We start from the raw sequence: 19,984 nt of genomic DNA, 5'->3' as shown, positions 1-19,984 counted from the left end.
TTTCCAACACTATGGACCCTCCCCTGTAACCTTTCACCATTCAGAGAAATAAATATCCTATCATTCACAATGGTCAAATAACTAACTCTCCTGAAAGCAACTAACATATATGAAAAGCAGAATGTATGTATTGCTGTTCTTTGATTCATGTAAGGGAGCCGTCCTCTTTCAAAAGGTAGATATGAATTGTTTATCACCCACATCTCAGGCATTGACCAAGTGCCATTATATGCAACTGAATCAAGCAGATAAGCTTTTCCTGGACCTTCTGACTTCTGGCTACAGGTGTGTGTGTAGCTGTAGGAGTGAATTTTTGAAGAGGCTTGCTTCCTCCTGACATGCAGCGTGCATGCACATATACATTAGCGTGCATACACAGTGCCTTGCATAAATATTCACATACACACACCCTTGAATTTTCCATATTTTGTTGTGCTACAACCTGGAATTAAAATAGATTTAATTGGCAGTTTTACCATTTGATTTACACAAGACTCTTAACACGTTGAAGGTGCAAAATATTATTGGGGTGGGTACAAAAGTTAATTAAACAAAAACTGGCATTTGTTGGTTGCATACGTATTCACACACATAAACACACACACACACACACACACACACACACTGAGTCAATACTTGGCAGAAGCAATTACAGCTGTGAGTCTTTTGGGGTAAGTCTCTACCAGCTTTGTGCATCTGGATCCTGCAATTTTTGCCCATTCTTCTGGGCAAAAGTGCTCAAGCTCAGTCATGCTGGATGGGGACCCTTGGTGAACAGCAATTTTCAAGTCTTGCCAGTTGCCACAGAATTCTCAATCAGACTGAGATCTGGGCTTTGAGTGGGCCATTCTAAGACATTCAGGTTCTTGTTTTAAACCACTCCAGTGTAACCTTGGCTGTGTGTTTAGGGTCACTGTCCTGCTGGAAAGTGAACCTCCACCCCAGTCCCAGGTCCTGTGGAGACTGAAACAGGATTTCCTCTAGAATTGCCCTGTGTTTGGCTCCATCCATCTTGCCCTCAGTCCTGACCAATTTCCCAATCCCTGCTGATGCAAAGCATCCCTACAACATGATGCTGCGACCACTATGCTTTACCGTGTGTTCTCGGGGCAATGAGCACTGTTGGCTTTGTACCACACATAAGGTTTTACAGTACGGCCAAAAAGTTCAGTTTTGGTCTCATCGGACCAGAGAACCGTTTTTCCACATGTTTGCTGTGCCTCCCACATGCCTTTTGGCAAAATCCAAATGGGATTTGATATGGTTTTTTTTCAGCAATGGCATTCTTCTTGCCTCTCTTCCATAAAGCCCAGTTTTGTGGAGCGTCTGGGTGACAGTTGTCCCATGGATGGTTTCTCCTATCTCAGCAGTGGCTCTCTCCAGCTCCTTCAGATTTACCATTGGCCTCTTGGTTGCTTCTCTGACTGATGCCCTCCTTTTCCAGTCCCTGAGTTTGGGTGGACGGCCTTCTCTAGGCAGAGTCACAGTTGTGCCATATTCCTTCCATTTTGTAATAATGGATTTAACGGTGCTCTGGGGGATGTTCATAGTTTGGGATATTATTTTATGACCACGCCCTGATTAGTGCTTCTCCAGAACTTTATCCCAGACTTGTTTTGATAGGTCCTTGGTCTTCAGGATGCTATTTGTTTACATGTGCTCTCCTACAAACTCTGGGGCCTTCCAAAAACAGGTGTATTTAATCTGAGGTCATTTGATACTTGAATTGCACACAGACAGATTCCATTCAACTAATTATGTGACTTCTGAAGGCAGCTGGTTGCACCACAGCTTATTTAGAGGTGTCACAGCTAGAGATGTACAAATCCCTTACCTGGCTCCACGCCGGGGCATCTGCGGTGGGGGGAGGCGCTCCGTCCCTCCCCCTAGAATCCTCCCTGGCCAGCTCCGCTCTGCAGCGGCTCCACAGAGCCGCCAGCTGGGGCCAGCCACAGCCGGAGCTCTGGCCGCGGCCGGGCTGCTGCGGCCGCAAATGGCGGCCATCGTAGTGACCACCATTTGCGTCCTTGCAAGCAGCCGTGATAGGCTACAGAAGTATTTACGTAACCTATCACTGCAAAGAGCAGGGATGCAAATGGCGGCCACTACTCCATTTGCATGGCTGCCTTTACCAAGATAGCCTACGTAAATACTTACGTAGCCTATCATGGCAAAGAGCAGGGGTGCAAATGGCGTAGCGGCCGCCATTTGCGTCCCTGCTCTTTGCCGTGATAGGCTACGTAAATAGTTACGTAGCCTATCATGGCTGCAAGAACACAAATGGTGGCCGCAGTAGCCCGGCCACCGCCGCTGGAGCCGCCGCCGCTGCAGCCACCGCCACCGCCGCCCAAGGTAAGTTCCATCCCGGGGGGATTCTGTGGCAGAGTGGGAGGCCATTCCACCACGGATTCTGGGGGGCTGGGTTCTAAAGAATCCGACCTCACTGGAATCCGTGGCAGAATTCTCTGACATCCCTAGTCACAGCAAAGGGGGTGAATGCTTATGCAATTCAGACTTTACAGTTTTTATCTGTAAATCATTTAATTATCCATAAAATATATAGGGGGGGTTTCCCCCTCACTTGAACATTATGGACTCTTTTAGATCAGTGACAGGAAATCCAAATTAAATCCATTTTAATTCCAGGTTGTAACACAGCAAAACGTAGAAAAGTCAAAGGGAGTGGGGGGTGAATACTTATGCAAGGCCCTGTAAGTCAGGGGCACATTCAAAGTTCCCTGCCTGCCAACTGTATCCTCAAAAGGTACAGTCCTGGCAGATTCTGTTCAACCCCCTGTCTCAATACGAGACTCTGAGGTTATATGAAAGAGGCAGAAAAAATATATATATTGCCGTGTACTTACTGGTAACTGTTGGAAGAATTCAAGCTGTGAGAGGGAAAAGCCATAGATTATTCATTCATTCTATTAAATAAATGCCTCAATGAATCTCTCTAGGCATTGTACAAGATGCGACACCCAAAAAAATCACAATAAAACAAAATAATAGATATGCCAGCACAACATAAAATATAACAGGAATAAAAAAACTAAAACATCAGGTATAAAAGTCAAAACACAGCACAGGGACTAAAATAATAGGACTTAAGACTAGGGATGTTGAAGAAAGGGGTGAAGTTTGTCGGGCTTTCAGCAGCTTGGTCCCCCAGACTCCGGCTTGCTTACCCATGACCTGCCCCGACTCGATCTGTATCAAGTCGGGCCAGCTTGTAGATTGGAGGGGGGTCTTCTTAAAATCACCATTTATACAAATTGCAGACACAATTTTCATAATTTACACAAATGTCTGCCATAATTTGCACAGATAGCAGCCATATGCTTAATTTGCAGAAATTGCAGGTGCAATTGGTACAAAATTAAACATAGTACTGCCACAATTTCCACAAATTATACACATCATGGCTGAAATTTGCATAAATTGTGTTTTTAAGGGGATCACAAGCCCCCCCCCCCCCGAAAGTTACCAGATTTCAGGAAAAAGCCCATGGATTGGATCATGTATTCAAGCCAAGTCAGAGGCTCTGGAGAAATCCAGCAAGCCCAAAAAGGGCCAGATTTCCCCACGATGGCCATTCCTACTTAAAACAGGGTGCATGGCTGGCTGGGGAATGCTAGGAGTTGTAGGGCTTTTTCTGTCTAAACATGCATAGGATTGTGCCCTAAAAATATTAAAATACTTTAAAAGGCTGGGAGACCCCCCAAAAAAGCTCTTAGCCTGGAGCTGAAAAGAGACAGGGTGTGTGTGCCAGGTGAGTTTCTCTTGGAGAGCATTCCAGAGCTCAGGGGCCACCACTGGAAGGGCCCTCTCTCTTTTTGCCACCTCAAAACCTCAGAGTGTGGGGGTACTTGCAGAAGGGCTTTTGTGGATTATTCAAAGAGGCTCATTCTTCCTTGTCCAATTCCACCTTCTCATCCTACTTCCTCGTCATCCCTATTATAGAATCCTGAGATATTAAACTAAGTCCCACTGAAGTCAATGAGATTGTAGGGATTCACACTGAAAGGCTCTTGTGTGGCTTTTTCAATGGGAATTCATCATGAATCATGATTTGCTGCATTGTGTCCCTTATTTCTTCTGGGGTGTGTGCTCAGGGACTTTGGGGCCTGCTTCTATCCCTCCTCCACCTTCCAGATCAGCAGCCCCGACAGTCGTCTGTAGTGGCTTCTCGATGATGCTCGAATTTACACATTAAAGCTGTGATCCTGCGTACACTTCCATGCAACGCAATGGGACTTATGTCCAAGTTGACATTAAAGTGGCTGCAAAGACAAAAGAGGACTGCTATTTGCATAAAAATTGCATGTGCTAATTCATGCATACAGGTGCATATTTAGAAATAATAATAATTTAGGGAGCAGTCCTATGGGATCCCCGCTTGATATTCATAAGCCTCCGAACCCAGAGCCTTACGAGTATCCAGCACAGAACAGGAGGAATGGCAGAGGCAATCATTGCCTCTGGTGCTTTTCCCTCTCTGCATTTCAATCCAATGGGCTTTTTCTCCCACCTAGATGAGGCACTGGGAAGAGGGAGGGGAGGGGAGGGGAGGGGGCTGGGGAGGCCAGAGGGTTCCTCATAAGCTGGACTCCCCAATCCCCTCCTCGCCCGGCCCATGGGAATGCCCCATTTACCTTCCCTCTGAGGTCACTTTTATGACCTTGGACAGGAAACCAGCCTGGTTCTCTGCATACCAGCTGCAAGGGGGAGGGAGCAGGGAGCTCGGACTCCTGGGTCTGAAGTCAGAGCAGTGTCTCCAACCTTGGATCCAGGAATCTGAAATATCCTCTCCCTCCCATGACTCTGTCTTGGGGCCATAGGATTGCTCCCTTAAACAGAATCATAGAATCATAGGGTTGGAAGGGGCCTACAAGACCATCGAGTCCAACCCCCTGCTCAATGCAGGAAGCCTGATTCCCAGGCGGTCTCCCATCCAAGTACTAAGCAGGGCTGACCCTGCTTAGCTTCCAAGATTGGACAAGATCGGGTGCATCCAGCCCTTTGCTCGTGTCTTTAGTATCTCTCACCACAGCATGGAAGACTGTGACCAGGTGACGTGTGTGCCTGCCTGTTCAGTCTGCTATCCAGGCGCAAACTGTGGATGGACAACAGTTCTGGTGGTTCTTTATCTTTAAACCGGACTTGGACTGGACAGCCCCTCAAATAGAGGACAGCTTCAAATAGAGGACGGTCCTCTGTAAAAGAGGACACATGGCCACCCTAGTTGACACACATCGGGTTGCACTGATTCTCTGCGCACGTCACTTGAGAAGTGCATTGAAATCAAGGGAGTTGAGACCTAGGCGTCACTTTGATACCCAGCACAAGGAGGAATAGCACCGTTAGGTAAACACAATTTATTTTACCCATTTGTTCATGTTGCCAGGACCACCCTACAAAAATAAGAATACAAAAAAAGGTTATTTGGTTATGTTTATTTCCATATCAGAAATTAAACTGCAGAGATGCCCAGACCCTTGAGCATACTTAGCAGGCCTGGCATCAGAGGATGGCGTGAGTGGGCAGCTGCCAAGGCCCTGTGGCTCAAGGGAGCCCCCTGCCCTGCCCAGACCTGACCCTGCTGCCACAGCTGGCTGTTGCAGTGGCAGCCCCTCCTATGTCCTCCTCCTCTTCCTCACCCAGCTGGCCCCACAGGCAAAAGGAAGTGCCTCAGCAGATGGCCAGGCATGCCTTCTTTAATCTTATGTTTTGAGTAGCAGTGATCTGAATCAATCAGAGAGAACCAGCGAGCAAGGAGATAGTGCAGCTCTTCACAAAACACGCTGACCCACACTCCATGGTTAAGAGTGGGTTGTTGTAAAACCGTGGGTTGTTTGTTGAATGTTGGGTTAGCATTTTGTCTGAACCCAAGACATTTTCTGCAGGGTGGCTTGTTAACCATGCACCGTGGTTGTTAATCACCCCAAACAACCCAACAGCTAACCATGGGTTCTCAAGGTGGCTTGTTGGAGAAAAAGAAGCCACACCACATGGTTAATAAGCCAACCTGCGGAAAATGTCCTGGGTTCAGACAACACGCTAACCCACAGTTCAACAAACAACCTACGGTTCAACAAACAACCCATGTCACACTCAACCACTGAGTGGGGATTAGCTTGTTCTGTGAACCCAATCTGTGGCATCTCCTGCTTCTCCTTCTCACCATCGCTGTGGTCTGGGTCAAACTAAAAGGCAAGTGAACAGGTTATTTGTTTGTTTGTTTGTTTGTTTATTAAATGTATTACTTGCCCATCTGGCTGGTCACCCAGCCACTCTGGGTGATGTACAACAACAAAACAGTTAAAACAATAAAATTCTACATTAAAAACATCATAAAAAATACCCTAACCCACCCCAACTGCCTGCCTGAACAACCACATTTTTAATGCGCAGTGGAAGCTCATTAAAGAGGGGGCATGGCAGAGTTCCCTAGCGAGGGAGTTCCACAGAGTGGGGGCCACCACAGAGAAGGCCCTCTCCCTCGTCCTCACCAGCCTAGCTGTCCTGGCAGGTTAAAACTACCCTCTTCTCTCAGGCATGAAGCAACATATAATGTTTTTAATCCGCTCCTGGATTGTCTTTGGCTAATTGTTTAAAACATGGTTTTTAGATATATGTTGTATGTTGTGTGCGCTATCTGTTTCTATGCCTTTGCATAAATGCTTTTCATATTTTGTATAATGTATTTTAGGGGTTTTAATTTTCGTGAACTGCCCAGAGAGCTTTGGCTATGGGGTGGTATAAAAATATAATGAGTGAAGTGAAGTGAAGTGAAATGAAATGAAACAAACAGGTTGCAATTATGAAGAGGAAGAGCAAGTCCAAGGGGCTCCCATCAGTGGACCCCTGCTGGGGTGTGGGCCCTCCTCAAGTGCCTGATCATGCCTACCTTTGGTCTTGCTGACCTCTGTTGAAGTAAGATTTAACAGACAGTCTGGTCAGCTTTTGTACATGGAGTGTGGGGGGAAGGGGAGGGAGGCACCATCTCGTCTTTCACCACAGGTAGCAAAATGTCTTGGGCCAACCTTGCTCTTTCTCACTCAGGGTGCTGATGTTCTAAGCCTGTCACCTGCACACTCAGCCTTGGAGAGGAGCGGGAGTGGCTGGATCACTCTCCAGGAGGAACATTCTCATGCCTCCCCTTGTAAGCAATGGTTGGGTATGTGCAGTGCGGCCAGGATTACGCATGCTCAGATAAGGACCAACAACAGGGACAGAGGAAAAGGGCACCACACTCTGTGCACGTGCAGGGTGGGGTGCGCAAATGGGATGGGACAGATCACAAGCCAGCTTCTTTTAGCTTCTGGTAGCAGTGAAACTTAAGCACTGCTTAGGTGAATTTGTCTCCCAGGATAATAAGAGAACAAGGAGAAAATATCACAACCCAGGAAACAACATTTGTCATACTCACTGGTCTTCTACCACGAGGACCACGCTACGAAAATAAATAAATAAAAATTTTAACATTATGTCATTTGCTCCAGTTGGGTTCCACATGAGAAATGAAACTGTACTCAGATCCCTGGAACAAATTGCCTGTGAAATCTCAGGGACTTAGGACCAAAGTGGATGTGACTTTTGTTGCATGAGCGTAATTCTTTGTTTGCTTGTTTTTGTTATGTGATTGGCAGAGCTTGGCCAGCACCATGGCACCATGGCACCATGGCCTCAGGAGTGGGAATGGGGAAATAATGTAACCATTCCCCACCCCCCGCCATGGCCCTGATGAAAATCACACACCCCTACTGTAAGTGGTTATTTTCATCAGATCGGAAGCTTCGACGGAGGTTTCCTTCCTGATTCCTTCCTGAGGTTTCCTTTCCTTCCTTTCCCCCACCCAACAGCTTGGGTGGAGATGGGGGTGGGTAATTTAATTGGGACCATGGCAAGGGTAAAAGGATTAAACTCCCCCCCCCCGCCACACACAAACACACACATACCCCGTGCTCCCACTGATAAATCACCCAAAAAGATGAAATGCATCACTAATAAGAGGACAAAAGAGGGCAGTGATTTACATAAAACTTGCACATGCTAATTCATATGTATAGATGCAAATTTAGAACCAATTATTACAATTTAAATAGAAATACAGTCCCTAGTGTGGATGGCTGTGACTAGGTGACCTGTGTGCCTTGCTCAGTCTGCAGTTCATGTGCTAATAACTATTGACCGGCAAAAGTTCTTATGGTCCTTTATCTTTAAACTGGAATGAGACAGGACAGCCCTTCAAAGACAGAACAGTCCTCTGGCAACCCTCCAATAGAGGACTGTCCTCTGTGTAAGAGGACAGATGGCCACATTGGGGCTGCTATAGTATTTACACAATTTACCTGAACACAATTTACGCTCAGAAATCTGTACATTTCCGAGTTCTCGATGCATCCCACACACGCACAAAAAGTGTCCATGCACACATCTGAAAACTGTGCAAAGAAAATTGCATACATCTCTAAAATTCTCACAAACACACTTTCGTTCATGGGTGCATGCATTAGAAGAATGCATACACTGGAAACATGCACACACAAAATGTGTGCATTTGAAAAAATGCGCAGAAAAAATGCGTATGAATTTCTGACGGACAGGGAAGTGGGAGGAGGGAATATCCATATAGAACGAGTCTGGCAGTGGGCAAAAGAGAACTTTGATGGGATTGAGGTTGACAGATCTACTCATCTCTACTGTAGACAAATCATAAATAGCCCCTTTCTGTTTCCCTGGTTCACATCTTTAGGCCTATGCAATGCTTGTTTCTAAATGGGGCTTGCATGGAAATCAGTGGGACTGGGGTGAATGGGACTAAGATCCTCTGCTATCTATCAGAGGGGGGATATGACACAAGCAGACAAATCACACTTGATCTACTCACTCGGCCAGGGTATCCAGGGCCAGGATAACCAGGGTGGCCAGGACTAGGGTATCCAGGGTTCCTCTGCAGAAAGAAGGAAATGTATTTATTTCATTTATTTATTTGAATATCTATAAGTCCCCTTTCTGAACCAAATCCACTCAAGGCTGCAAGAGAAATATAAATTTAAGAAATAAAAATACCATAGTACCATAATCAAACTTAAAAATACAAAACAAATTACAAAACACCACCAATACGATAAAATATAATTGAGCCACCATATTAAAAAAAAATCCCCAAGGCCCAGCAATGAAACATCGGTCAAATGGCAGCATGACCAATAAAACTTATTAGTGGAAAGCCATTAGGAACAGGAGGATTTTCAAAGCCTACTGAGAGGGCCAACCACATATCACTTAGAAGGGAGTTCCATAAGGTAGGGGTCAGTACTAAGAAGGCCCTGCCCCTTCTGCCTTCTGACCAATCTAACTGATCTTAAAGGCCAGCCAATCATTAGGGCTTCTTGGCGCTGATCTGAGGCAGGTTCATATGAGAACAGGTGCCCCTGCAAATAACCTGGCCCCAAAACATCATAATCATCTTCATCAGTAGTAATAGTAGTAATAGGAGGAGGAGGAGGAGTTATCCGTAGCAGCCACCATTCTACGCCAGCTGAAGTTTCTGGACTATGGGCAGTCCCATGTGGAGCACATTACAGTAGTCTATCCTGGATGTTTCCATAGTTACCCATAGCACATCCATCTTGTCGGGACAAGCTTCAACTAGTTTGCCTTCATCCATCCCAAAACTGCCTCCAGACACCCATTCAAGTGTCCCGCATCCAGGAGCTGCTGTAAATGCAGAAAGGCTCCACAACAGGAGGACTGTGGGGTTTTTCTTTAATGTGAAGGCAGCCTCTATCAGTTTTCCTGATTCACATCTTTATGCCATGGCCCTAGGTGACTCAGATGTAGGGATGGGGGAGAATTCTGCCACAGACCCCAGTGAGGCCGGATTCCAAGAATCCAGCCCCACTGGGGCCCATGGCAGAACAGAGCACTCGCCTCCACCTCCCGCCGGAATCTGTCCAGGCCGGCTCCCTCCATGTATTTATCTTGTGGAGCCGGCCGCCTGCTCTGCATCGCTGACAATACAGCCTGCAGCCATTGCCATGCCGTATTGCTGTGCTAAGCCTCCAGGCACAAATGGTGTAGTGGGCGCCATTTGCAGCCATAAAGCTGGTAGATTAGCCTAAATGCAGCCATTTACGGCTACATTTAGGTTAATCTACCAGCTTTACGGCCGCAAACGGCATCCACTACACCATTTGCATCCCTGTTCACGTGATAGGCTACACAAATATTAGGCTAATCTACCAGCTTTTCAGCCGCAAATGGCATCCACTACGCCATTTGCATCTGGAGACTTAGCACAGCGATATGGCACAGCAATGGATGCCGGCCATATCGCCAGCGATGCGGACCAGGTGGCCGGCTCCATAGGATCAATGCGGAGTGGAGCCGGCCTGGACGGATTCCGGGGGGAGGGAGGGATTGCCTCCCCCCACCTGTGGACCCCCCCAGCCAGAACAGGGTAAGTGATCCACCCATCCCTACACAGATGTGCTGGTAGGTTGCAGGGGAATTGGTAGAACTAGGACCAAGGGGCTCATCCGCTGTCCATCTAAAGGAGGATGGGGCACAAAGAGGAAAAGAAAATGGCCATACTCACTGGAGGAGCAGGGAACCCTTGGGAACCATAGCCACCATATCCAGGACCCTCCTGCAGAAATTAAAAGATACATTCACTGATCTTGTGTATGTATGCATGTATGTATGTATGAATCCGTGTATGTCCTAGGTATAGGGACGGGATGCCATGGTGGCCCGTGGTGGCCCTTTAATAGTAATATTAAAAGAGAAGAAAAAAAAGAAGTGCTGTTGGTTTCCACAAACATAATTCAAAATAGAACATTGTGGCTCGTCAATATCATGTTACAACATGCCATGATTTGTGGACTAGGTTCAGCATGCAAGTGGGCAAGGGCTCATTCCCATCCTTCCTTTTTCTATAAAATATCTGTATTGAATTTTACAGAAATAACAACAAAAGGTTGTAAAATCCAATCACATCAAACGCAACACAATAATCAGTCACGGGAAACACTGGATACACGCAATCAACATCAATCCAAATGATTGAGGGGAAATAGTAAACCAGTGGTCTCCAAAGTGGGGTGCATGCACCCCAGCGGCTACGCAAGAGGATCGATTGGGGTGCGTGAGCCACCTGATCGTTGAGCAGCCTCCCGCCGCCCTGACGCACTGCCATTGTGAGCAATGATGGTGGTGGCGGCAGTGGCAGCAGAATGGGACAGGAGCCGAGAGGGAAGCTCCATGGCATTTCTCTCTCGGCTCCAGTCCTATCCTGTCTGTGCTGCGTCCACCAAGAGCTACTGTGCCAATCTCTGCCAGGCACGGCAGAGGAAGCCGCAGCACTGGGCAGCTGCCATCCGGCCGAAGGAGAGCAGGAAGGAGATTAACCCTTCCCACTTTCCTTTGGCAGAATGAAGCCGAGAAGAAAGTGTGTGCTAGGACAGCTATGTCAGCCATCAAAACCAAGTATAGAAACAAACTGAACTTAGAACCAGACCTTCGAATTGCTGTATCACAAAGTGTTAAACCAAGATTTTCAAAAACAATGGAGCAGATCCAATCACGTTGCTCTCACTAAAAAACAGTATTAATATATATATATATATTTAGTGAGAGCAAAAAGGGGTTTTAAAAAATATTTTTGATATCAACTTTATCTCATTTTTTTTTAAAAAAATCTATTAATTTCTATTTCTGTGTATGTTTTATAGTGTACATAATATATTGGTACAGTAGTACATGTATATAATTTATAAATAAATAAATATACAAGCATTGGGGGTGCATGCTCAATTTTTTTTTTTACTGATAGGGGTGTGTGATCAAAAAAGTTTGGAGATCACCTGCTTGTAATTGTGCATGCACTGGTGCATGGGGTGGCTACCGAGGAAAAAGCCTTCTCTGTAGTGGCCCCCCATTCCTCTGTGGAATACCCTTCCTGGGGAGATCCATTTAGATGTCAGGTTAAAGCCTCATTAGTAAGCTGGCTCTTTAATGTTTTTAAAATGTTTCATTGTGTTATTTTTATATTAATATTTCGATATTCTCATTGTTGCATTTATTGTTGTGGTTGTTATTTGACTGTGGTTCAGGGTTTGTTTGCTTTTTATCATTGTAAATGGTCCTGATGGCATCTACCAACTTCAGCCTTATATACATTTAATATATAAATTAATAAACCAAACAAATCCATGGTGTGGGCACTTAACTATGGTTAGCACAAACCATGAGGCCCACCAAAGGGACGCTATAAAAATAAAGATACCCAGGTTATTCTGCCTTGCTTCTCGCCCACTACGCATTGACTGGTTCGCATGACATGGCAGCGGCGTGTGTGAAGGGGAGAAAGTGGACATGATGATGCTGCAGCACAGCCGCCACTTCCACTTTTCCTTAGCAGCCCACGAGTGGCTCCATCATAAGTTGCTTTGTGTGTCATCTGATCCCAGAGCGCTGGGTTGTTTAGGGGCTAAACAACACAGCGGTTAACCCGCAGGTTGTTGTTTAAGCCATGGGCTGCCATGTCATAAGAACATAAGAAGAGCCATGCTGGGTCAGGCCAAGTGTCCATCTAGTCAAGCATTCTGTTCCCACAGCGGCCAGCCAGCTGTCAGCCAGGAACCCACAAGCAAGACACAAGCGCAACAGCACCCACCCACCCCCTGCCCATGTTCCCCAGCAACTGGTGTGCATAGGCTCACTGCCTCTGGTACCAGAGGTAGCACATAGCCATCAAGACTAGTAGCCATTGATAGCCTTCTCCTCCAAGAATTTGTCCAGCCCCCTTTTAAAGCCATCCAAATTGGTGGCCATCACTACATCCCATGATAGCGAGTTCCTTAGTTTAACTCTGTGCTGTGTGAAGACGTACTTCCTTTTATCTGTCCTGAATCTCCCACCAATCAGCTTCATGGGATGACCCCACTGGGTTATAGTATTTTGAGAGAGGGAGAAAAATGTCTCCCTATCCACGTTCTCCACACCATGCATAATTTTGTAGACCTCTATCATGTCTCCCCTCACCCTCCTTTTTTCCAAGCTAAACAATCACAGCTGTTGTCACCCTCTCTCATAGGAGACATGCTCCAGCCCCATGTCATGTGAACTGGCCCAGTGGCACAAGAAAATTACAATGGAATCTGCTGGAAGCACAGAGTCTACTCATGGGAGTAGTCAAGGGATGTAAATATTTGGGGACAGATGCTATCAGAACTGTAATTTATCTAGGGTTGGCGGAGAATTTCTCCCCGAAACTTCGGGGGGCTGAGCGCCAACGTGTTCGGCCCCCCGAACAAGTTTCGGGGAGAAATTCTCCGCACACACCCCCCGGGACGGGACTTACCTTTGCCGAATGTCCCTCCCAGCGGCGGGTCCGGCTGGCGGTTCAGCGGGTCTTCATCCGGGGCGGGAGCGGCAGTCGGTCTTTCGACCGGCTGCCGCCGCCGCCATTCCAATAAAAGAAAAAAAAACACCCCCGTGATAGGCTACGTGATGATTAATGTAGCCTATCACGGCTAGATCTGCAAAGTCAGCCGTGATAGGCTACGTACATCGTCACGTAGCCTATCACGGGTGACTTTAAAAAAAAAAAGCGCATACGGATAATGGCGGCCCCCATAGGGAGCCGCCATTCGCGTTCCTTATTTGGTCGCTGTAGTCTACGTAAAGATTTACGTAGACTACGGCGACCAAATAAGGAACGCGAATGGCGGCTCCCTATGGGGGCCGCCATTTGCATACGCGCTTTTTTTTTTTTAAAGTCACCCGTGATTGGCTACGTGACGATGTACATAGCCTATCACGGCTGACTTTGCAGATCTAGCCGTGATAGGCTACGTTAATCGTCACGTAGCCTACCACGGGGGCATTTTTGTTTTTGTTTTAACTTTTTAGTTCGCGGCCGGGCGAGGCGAGGCGCCTCCTCCCCGGCCTGAATTTCGGCCGGGCGAGGCGGGAAGCCTCCCCCCCCCAGCCTGAACTTCGCGGGGGGAGCAGCGAAGTGCCTCCCCCCCACCGCGAAAAGCTTCGAGGACAGGTAAGGGACTTTCGTGCACCCCTAAATTTATCTGCAATGCCAAGAAAGAAGAGATACTGCAGCATTGTATTGGCACTGGGGGAGAATATGGTTAAAGTTCATCAGGCTCAAAAAGCTCAAAACCACTTTTTCAAACCATGGTTTAACATGAATTTGGGGGCTGTGGTTCCAAGTAGGGATGTACGGACTGTGTAAAATCTGTTCCATTTGTGTTTTGTGAATTGTCAGGTGCCTTTTGTTCCATCTTCTGCTCATAGACGGATTCCACATTTTTTTCATCATGCAGAAAAAGACACAAATAATTCCCTAAGAGGTTTCACAACAATTTGCTTAATTTACATTAGTCCGTAACAGTGTATCGCCCTGCATTTCATTCAGCTTTTCCCTGCATATATTTACCAGTATCAGCAGAAACGTGTGTATTTTCCTACGAATAAATTTGCATAAATTTGGGGAAAGTAAAAAATAAATAAATCCCAAAGTCCACGGATTCTGCGCAGCCAGAGGAGCAGCAGACCCCACAGCAGATTCCGCCGGTCGGATTCTCAGAAATCCAAGCTCATTTTAGTCCATCTGGAATTTCCGCAGCATTAGGGATGTACGAAACACTTACCTGGCTCCGCACCGGGCAATCAGCGGTGGGGGGGAGGCGCTCTGTCCCTCCCCCCGGAATCCTCCACAGCCGGCTCCGCTCCACAGAGACTCCGCGGAGTCACCGGCCAGGGCCACCTGCAGCCGGACATCCGGCCGCTGGGCTGCACAGGGATGCAAATGGCGGCCGCCGTCGCTGCCGCCATTTGCGTCCGTGTCTTTTGCCATGATAGGCTACTTATGTATTTACATAGCCTATCATGGCAAAAGACAGGGGCACAAATGGCGGCCACTACGCCATTTGCTCCCCTGTCTTTTGCCATCTTAGGCTACGTAAATATATACGTAGCCTAACATGGCAAAAGACACGGATGCAAATGGCAGCGGCTACGGCGGCCACCATTTGCGTTCCTTCCTATTGCTGTGATAGGCTACGTATATATTTATGGAGCCTATCACGGCCTCCACAGGGACGCAAATGGCATAATTACTTATGTAGCCTATCACGGCATTTGTGGGGAGGCGAATGGTGGCCGCAAATGCGGCCGCCATTTGCAAAGCACCAGCGAACGGCAGCAGGTAATCTCCGTCCACGTGCATTTCGCGGGGTGGGGGGGTGGGGGGCTTTGCTCTGCCACGGATTCCGGGGGGGGCGAATGCACTGGCATTCGGCCTCCCTGGAATCCGTGGCGAAATTCTCCGCCATCCCTATCCAGCATCCCTAGTTCCAAGTGATCCCCATTAGCTCTAACTAGAAGCCTCAGTGCAGATGCTAAACTATGCTTTTGATCTTGCAAACCAGATCAGTGTCTTCTCCCACATCAACTTCTTTGATGAGCTTCCGCCAGGCTTTAAAAACCTGGCTGTTCAGGAGGGCATTTGAGATGGGTTAGGGTTTTTTAGAGCAGTGTTGTTTTGTTATGTTGTTGTGTTCAGTCAATTGTGTAAATTTGTTATTAGTATTGTACGCTGCCTAGAGTGGCCGGGTAGCTGGCCAGATGGGTGGCTAATAAATCTAATAAATAAATACATAAATAAACCTACCTGTACAAAAGGGATAGGAGACCTGGTACCCTCCAGAGACTTTGGACTACAGCTCCCATAGTATCTGACCATTGACCTTGCTGGCAAGGGTTGCTGGAAGTTGTCCGCCAAAACATCTGGAGGGCACCAGGTTTTCTGCCCATGAATCACACACTGTGTTAATCACATGGTTTGTGCTGTGATACAAGTGCAAATATTTCACAAATAGCTGGGCAGGGGGGCTGATCAGTGGGGGTAGGTGGCTTTAACTCTTTCTCCCTGCCATGGTCCCAATCCAGATGGCAGAGAGCTGTGTTTACTATATGTATGAGGGGGAAAGATCCCATTCATTCCAGTGTGAATGAGCATAAAGCTGAGTGCTTAGATGGGAAATGAAAAGAGACAAGCATCACACAACAAGGAAACTAAAATAATCCAAAACAGAGTTCCTCATACTTACTGGGGGTGGTCGAAGAGGCCCAAAGGGACCCTGTAAAAATAAAGATGAGCAGGTTACTCACTCCTACCTCTTGCTCAGCACACGTTGTCACAAGATTACAGCGGTACTACTGGAAGCATAGAGACTACTCCTGGGTGATGTCAAGGAATGTTAACATATGAGGACAGCTGCTATCAAAAATGAAATCTACCTGCAATACTAGAAAACCAGATATAGCTATAATTCAGTGTTGTATCAGCATTGGGACAGGTTATGGTTAAAGTTCATCAGGGTTGCTCAAAACAATGTTTTGTGTTTTTTTTTTAAACATGGTTTGACATGGATTTGGAGGCTGAGGTTCCAAGTGATTCTCATTAGCTCTAACTAGAAGTCCCAATGCAGATGCTAAGCTATGCTTATAGCAAACCAAAGAAAGGATGGGGGACTGTGAATGCAAGAAGTGGTAAGGACAAGCAGGACATGAAGCAGATCGTAAGTTTAAATCCCAGCATCTCCAGCTGAGGTTGAGACAGACTCCTGCCTGAAACCTTGGGGATGCTGCCAATCAGTGTGAACAGTACTGGGCTGGATAGACCAAAGTTCTGATCCAGTATAAGGCAGCTTCCCATGCTACCTATGTAAAAGGAACATGGAGGAGGTGTACAACATGGAAGCCCATAACACTTCCACGTTCTGCAAACCTGCCTTCAGAATCGTGTTCCACTCAATTGCAAAAGCATGTGAAAACATCTACATGACAGGGAATTCTTCATATGATATGGTCATTTAAACATAAGAAGAACCATGTTGGACCTGACCAAAGACCGATCTTGTCCAGCACTCTGTTCCCACAGTGGGAAAGCAGGTGCTTCTTTCATATGCTTCTTAATACCACAGCATGTGACAAAGGACTCACAGACCACATTCGACCTCTCCAAAGGATGATTTCCCTCCTGGTCTATGCAGCCCTTTGCTGACACCGTGTGGCAATTTACACAGAAGCTTGTCATTCAAGGAGAAGAGAAGGCTGACTTTCTGGAGGAAAATAAAGCACTTTGACTGATCCACTGGCCTTACACTACATACTCCTCCTGATGCCTTGCATCTTGAAAAGGTGCCCTGGGCACCACCACAAAGTGACTGTTGTGGGGTGGGGAGGGATCACAGAAATGGTGGGAGCACACACACTCTTGTCTGTGTCTGTGTGCATGGTTGTGCACCCTGCAGAGGTTATGCAGAGGTGTGCTACTCACTCTGGCTTCTCTCTCTCTCTTCTCTCTCTCTCTGGCTTCTCTCTCTCTCTCTCTCTCTCTCTCTGGCTCTTTTCTCTCTTTCCTTCTCTCTCTCTCTCTCTCTCTCTCTCTCTTTCTCTGGCTCTTTTCTCTTTCCTTCTCTCTCTCTCTCTCTCTCTGGCTCTTTTCTCTCTCTTTCTCTCTGGCTTCTCTCTCTCTCTCTCTGGCTCTTTTCTCTCTTTCCTTCTCTCTCTCTCTCTCTCTCTCTCCCTGGCTCTTTTCTCTTTCCTTCTCTCTCTCTCTCTCTCTGGCTCTTTTCTCTCTCTTTCTCTCTGGCTTCTCTCTCTCTCTCTCTCTCTCTCTCTTCTCTCTCTCTCTCTCTCTCTCTCTGGCTCTTTTCTCTCTTTCCTTCTCTCTCTCTCTCTCTCTCCCTGGCTCTTTTCTCTTTCCTTCTCTCTCTCTCTCTCTGGCTCTTTTCTCTCTCTTTCTCTCTGGCTTCTCTCTCTCTCTTCTCTCTCTCTCTCTCTCTCTCAATCTGGTCCTCTTTTTTTGATGGTCAACCCCCATCAAGGAGCCTGTTGCCCCAAGGGTCCTTGGAGGGGGCACTTCACCCCCACTCCAGCCATTTTTCTGTAAGGAGGGCTCCTCCTCCCCATAGAATGAATGGAGAAATCACTCCATTCACTTGCAGATGGGGAAGTAGCTTGGCAGGTGCATCAGCCTGGCCTTGCAGCCACTCTGCTGGGGACCCCTGCCTCTGGACAGTGAGGCTCTCTCTGATGATCTTTCAGAGAAGAGATTTTACTGCTTCTGAGTGTGGTAGGGGGGTGGGGAGGATCTCTTTCTTTCTCTTGCAATCAAAAGTATACTGCCTCTGAACATGGTGCCTCTCCCCAGTGAGATCTCTGGTAAAGATCTTCCTTCTTAACATTACTTCACATTATGTTCCTTAACATGTAGCCAGACTTGGGCTATCCCCATTGTCTCCAGCCAGGAATTTCATTAATCAGCCAAATGAAAAATGAGTCACTGAAGACATATGTATTTAACGCAAGCGTCTACAGCGATTCAGAATCACGGCATTTACTTGGGAGCAAATCCTATTAGACTTAGTGGGATGTACTTCTGAGTAAGGAAGGTCTATGTTGTGGATCTTGACCATCTGCTTGGTGTTCTTTTTTTTAAAAAAAAAATGTATGGGAAAGAGACAGTGCTCAAAGTACAAGTGAACTACTCTGCCCCCTAATTAATCATGCACAGCATTTATAATTTGTTGCACATTGGATCAGGGGGACATTTTAATGACTAAATTTAAATCCATGAAACATTTTCAGATTCATTGAACGTGTACAAAGTGTTTTTCATCTCTTCAGCTTTAGATTTGCTTTTGAGTAAACATACTTAAGCTGTGGCTTCACTGACAAACAAAACTTCCACTACAGGGAGAGGAACATTAACTCCCTTTAGAAACAGAAAGCAAGCCATTTTTTTTTTTTTTAACAATGGGGGGAAAGTGTAAGGTGCAGCTCAGTGGCACCTAGCTATGCCTCTTATATTATTAATAAGTAGATCTATTTTTCTTTTTCTCCCACCCCCCTTATCATGATGCTTAAGGCTATGAATGTCCTTCAAGGCTATTAACATAGCCAGTGTGGTGTAGTGGTCAGAGTGTTGGTCTGGGAGCTGGGAGATCTGGGTTCTAGTCCCCACTCGGCCATGGAAGCTCACTGGGTGACTTTGGGCCAGTCACAGACTCTCAGCCCAGCCTACCTCACAGGGCTGTTGTTGTGAGGCTAAAATGGAAAGGAGGAGGAAAATGTAAGCTGCCTTGGGTTCCTTGCAAGAGGAAGAAAGGCAGGATATACATGCAATAAATAACTAAATAACTAAAATAACATCTTGTTAATAGTTCAGAATAGGTGCCTGGTGGGAAAACTTGCTTTGCATTCAAATACTGCTCTGATTCAATTCCCCCAAAAGAATGTTGCCTCCCATTTCAGAACACAATAGAATTGGAAAGCACATTTCAATTCACATGGAACTACAATTTCTGGGTTAATTATTGGGTAAACTCTGTTGAGTAAGGACAATTCCTGGGTGATTGTTGGGTAAACTCTGGGCTGTTTAACCCCTAAACAACCCAGAGTTCTGGGTTCAGACATCACAATAACAACCCAGGAACAGAGCATTCCGGAGTTGTTGAAAGCGGAAGTGTGTGGGAGGCAGCACCCCTGCTCATTGTCACTCACCCCTAACAATTCCTGGCTTGAGCAACCCAGGGATTGTTGTTATATGTGAACCAGGTCATGGCTTTTTGGTGGCTTGTTTAAACCATGCCATGATGTCTGAACCCACAACTGTGACTTATCCCTGGCTTATGTGCACTGCTGTTTGCAAGAGCAGCCTGAAAATGAAACCGCTCTAAAGGTTGGCAAAATGGGCAGGAGAGAAACAAACCAGAAATAGGGAAAATGAGCCATGTTTTACTTGCGCATCTGCAAGACCATTAATGGCTAAAGCAACAAACTGTACAGGAAGTCTCCAGGCCACCTCAGAATGTTGTGCTTTGAGGAAGAACCCCTCAAAGAATGGCATTCAGGCCTGGCCACCTCTCTGGAGAGGCTGCCTGCCCGATCT

General features: G+C 46.7%; 1 protein-coding gene across 7 annotated transcripts in view; it reads right to left on the bottom strand.

The window, feature by feature from the left end:
• Nucleotides 1-19,984, bottom strand: part of LOC146337836 (uncharacterized) — an 83,328-nt gene that overhangs the window by 23,310 nt on the left and 40,034 nt on the right. For all 7 annotated transcript variants that reach the window (XM_084815342.1, XM_084815348.1, XM_084815344.1 and 4 more), the window contains 6 exons: nt 16,137-16,166; nt 10,604-10,654; nt 8,891-8,953; nt 7,430-7,453; nt 5,385-5,411; nt 2,865-2,888 (listed from right to left, as the gene is read on the bottom strand). In XM_084815342.1, coding sequence (XP_084671468.1) covers nt 2,865-2,888; nt 5,385-5,411; nt 7,430-7,453; nt 8,891-8,953; nt 10,604-10,654; nt 16,137-16,166 — 219 coding nt within the window. The remainder of the gene's footprint in view (nt 1-2,864; nt 2,889-5,384; nt 5,412-7,429; nt 7,454-8,890; nt 8,954-10,603; nt 10,655-16,136; nt 16,167-19,984) is intronic.

The sequence above is a fragment of the Heloderma suspectum genome, chromosome 10 (genome assembly GCF_057233095.1).
Source record: "Heloderma suspectum isolate Gila_16-S chromosome 10, 16-S_ref, whole genome shotgun sequence".
Taxonomy (NCBI): Eukaryota; Metazoa; Chordata; class Lepidosauria; order Squamata; family Helodermatidae; genus Heloderma; species Heloderma suspectum.
The sequence above is the reverse complement of the archived record's forward strand: the minus strand, read 5'-3'. Positions and strand labels throughout refer to the sequence as shown.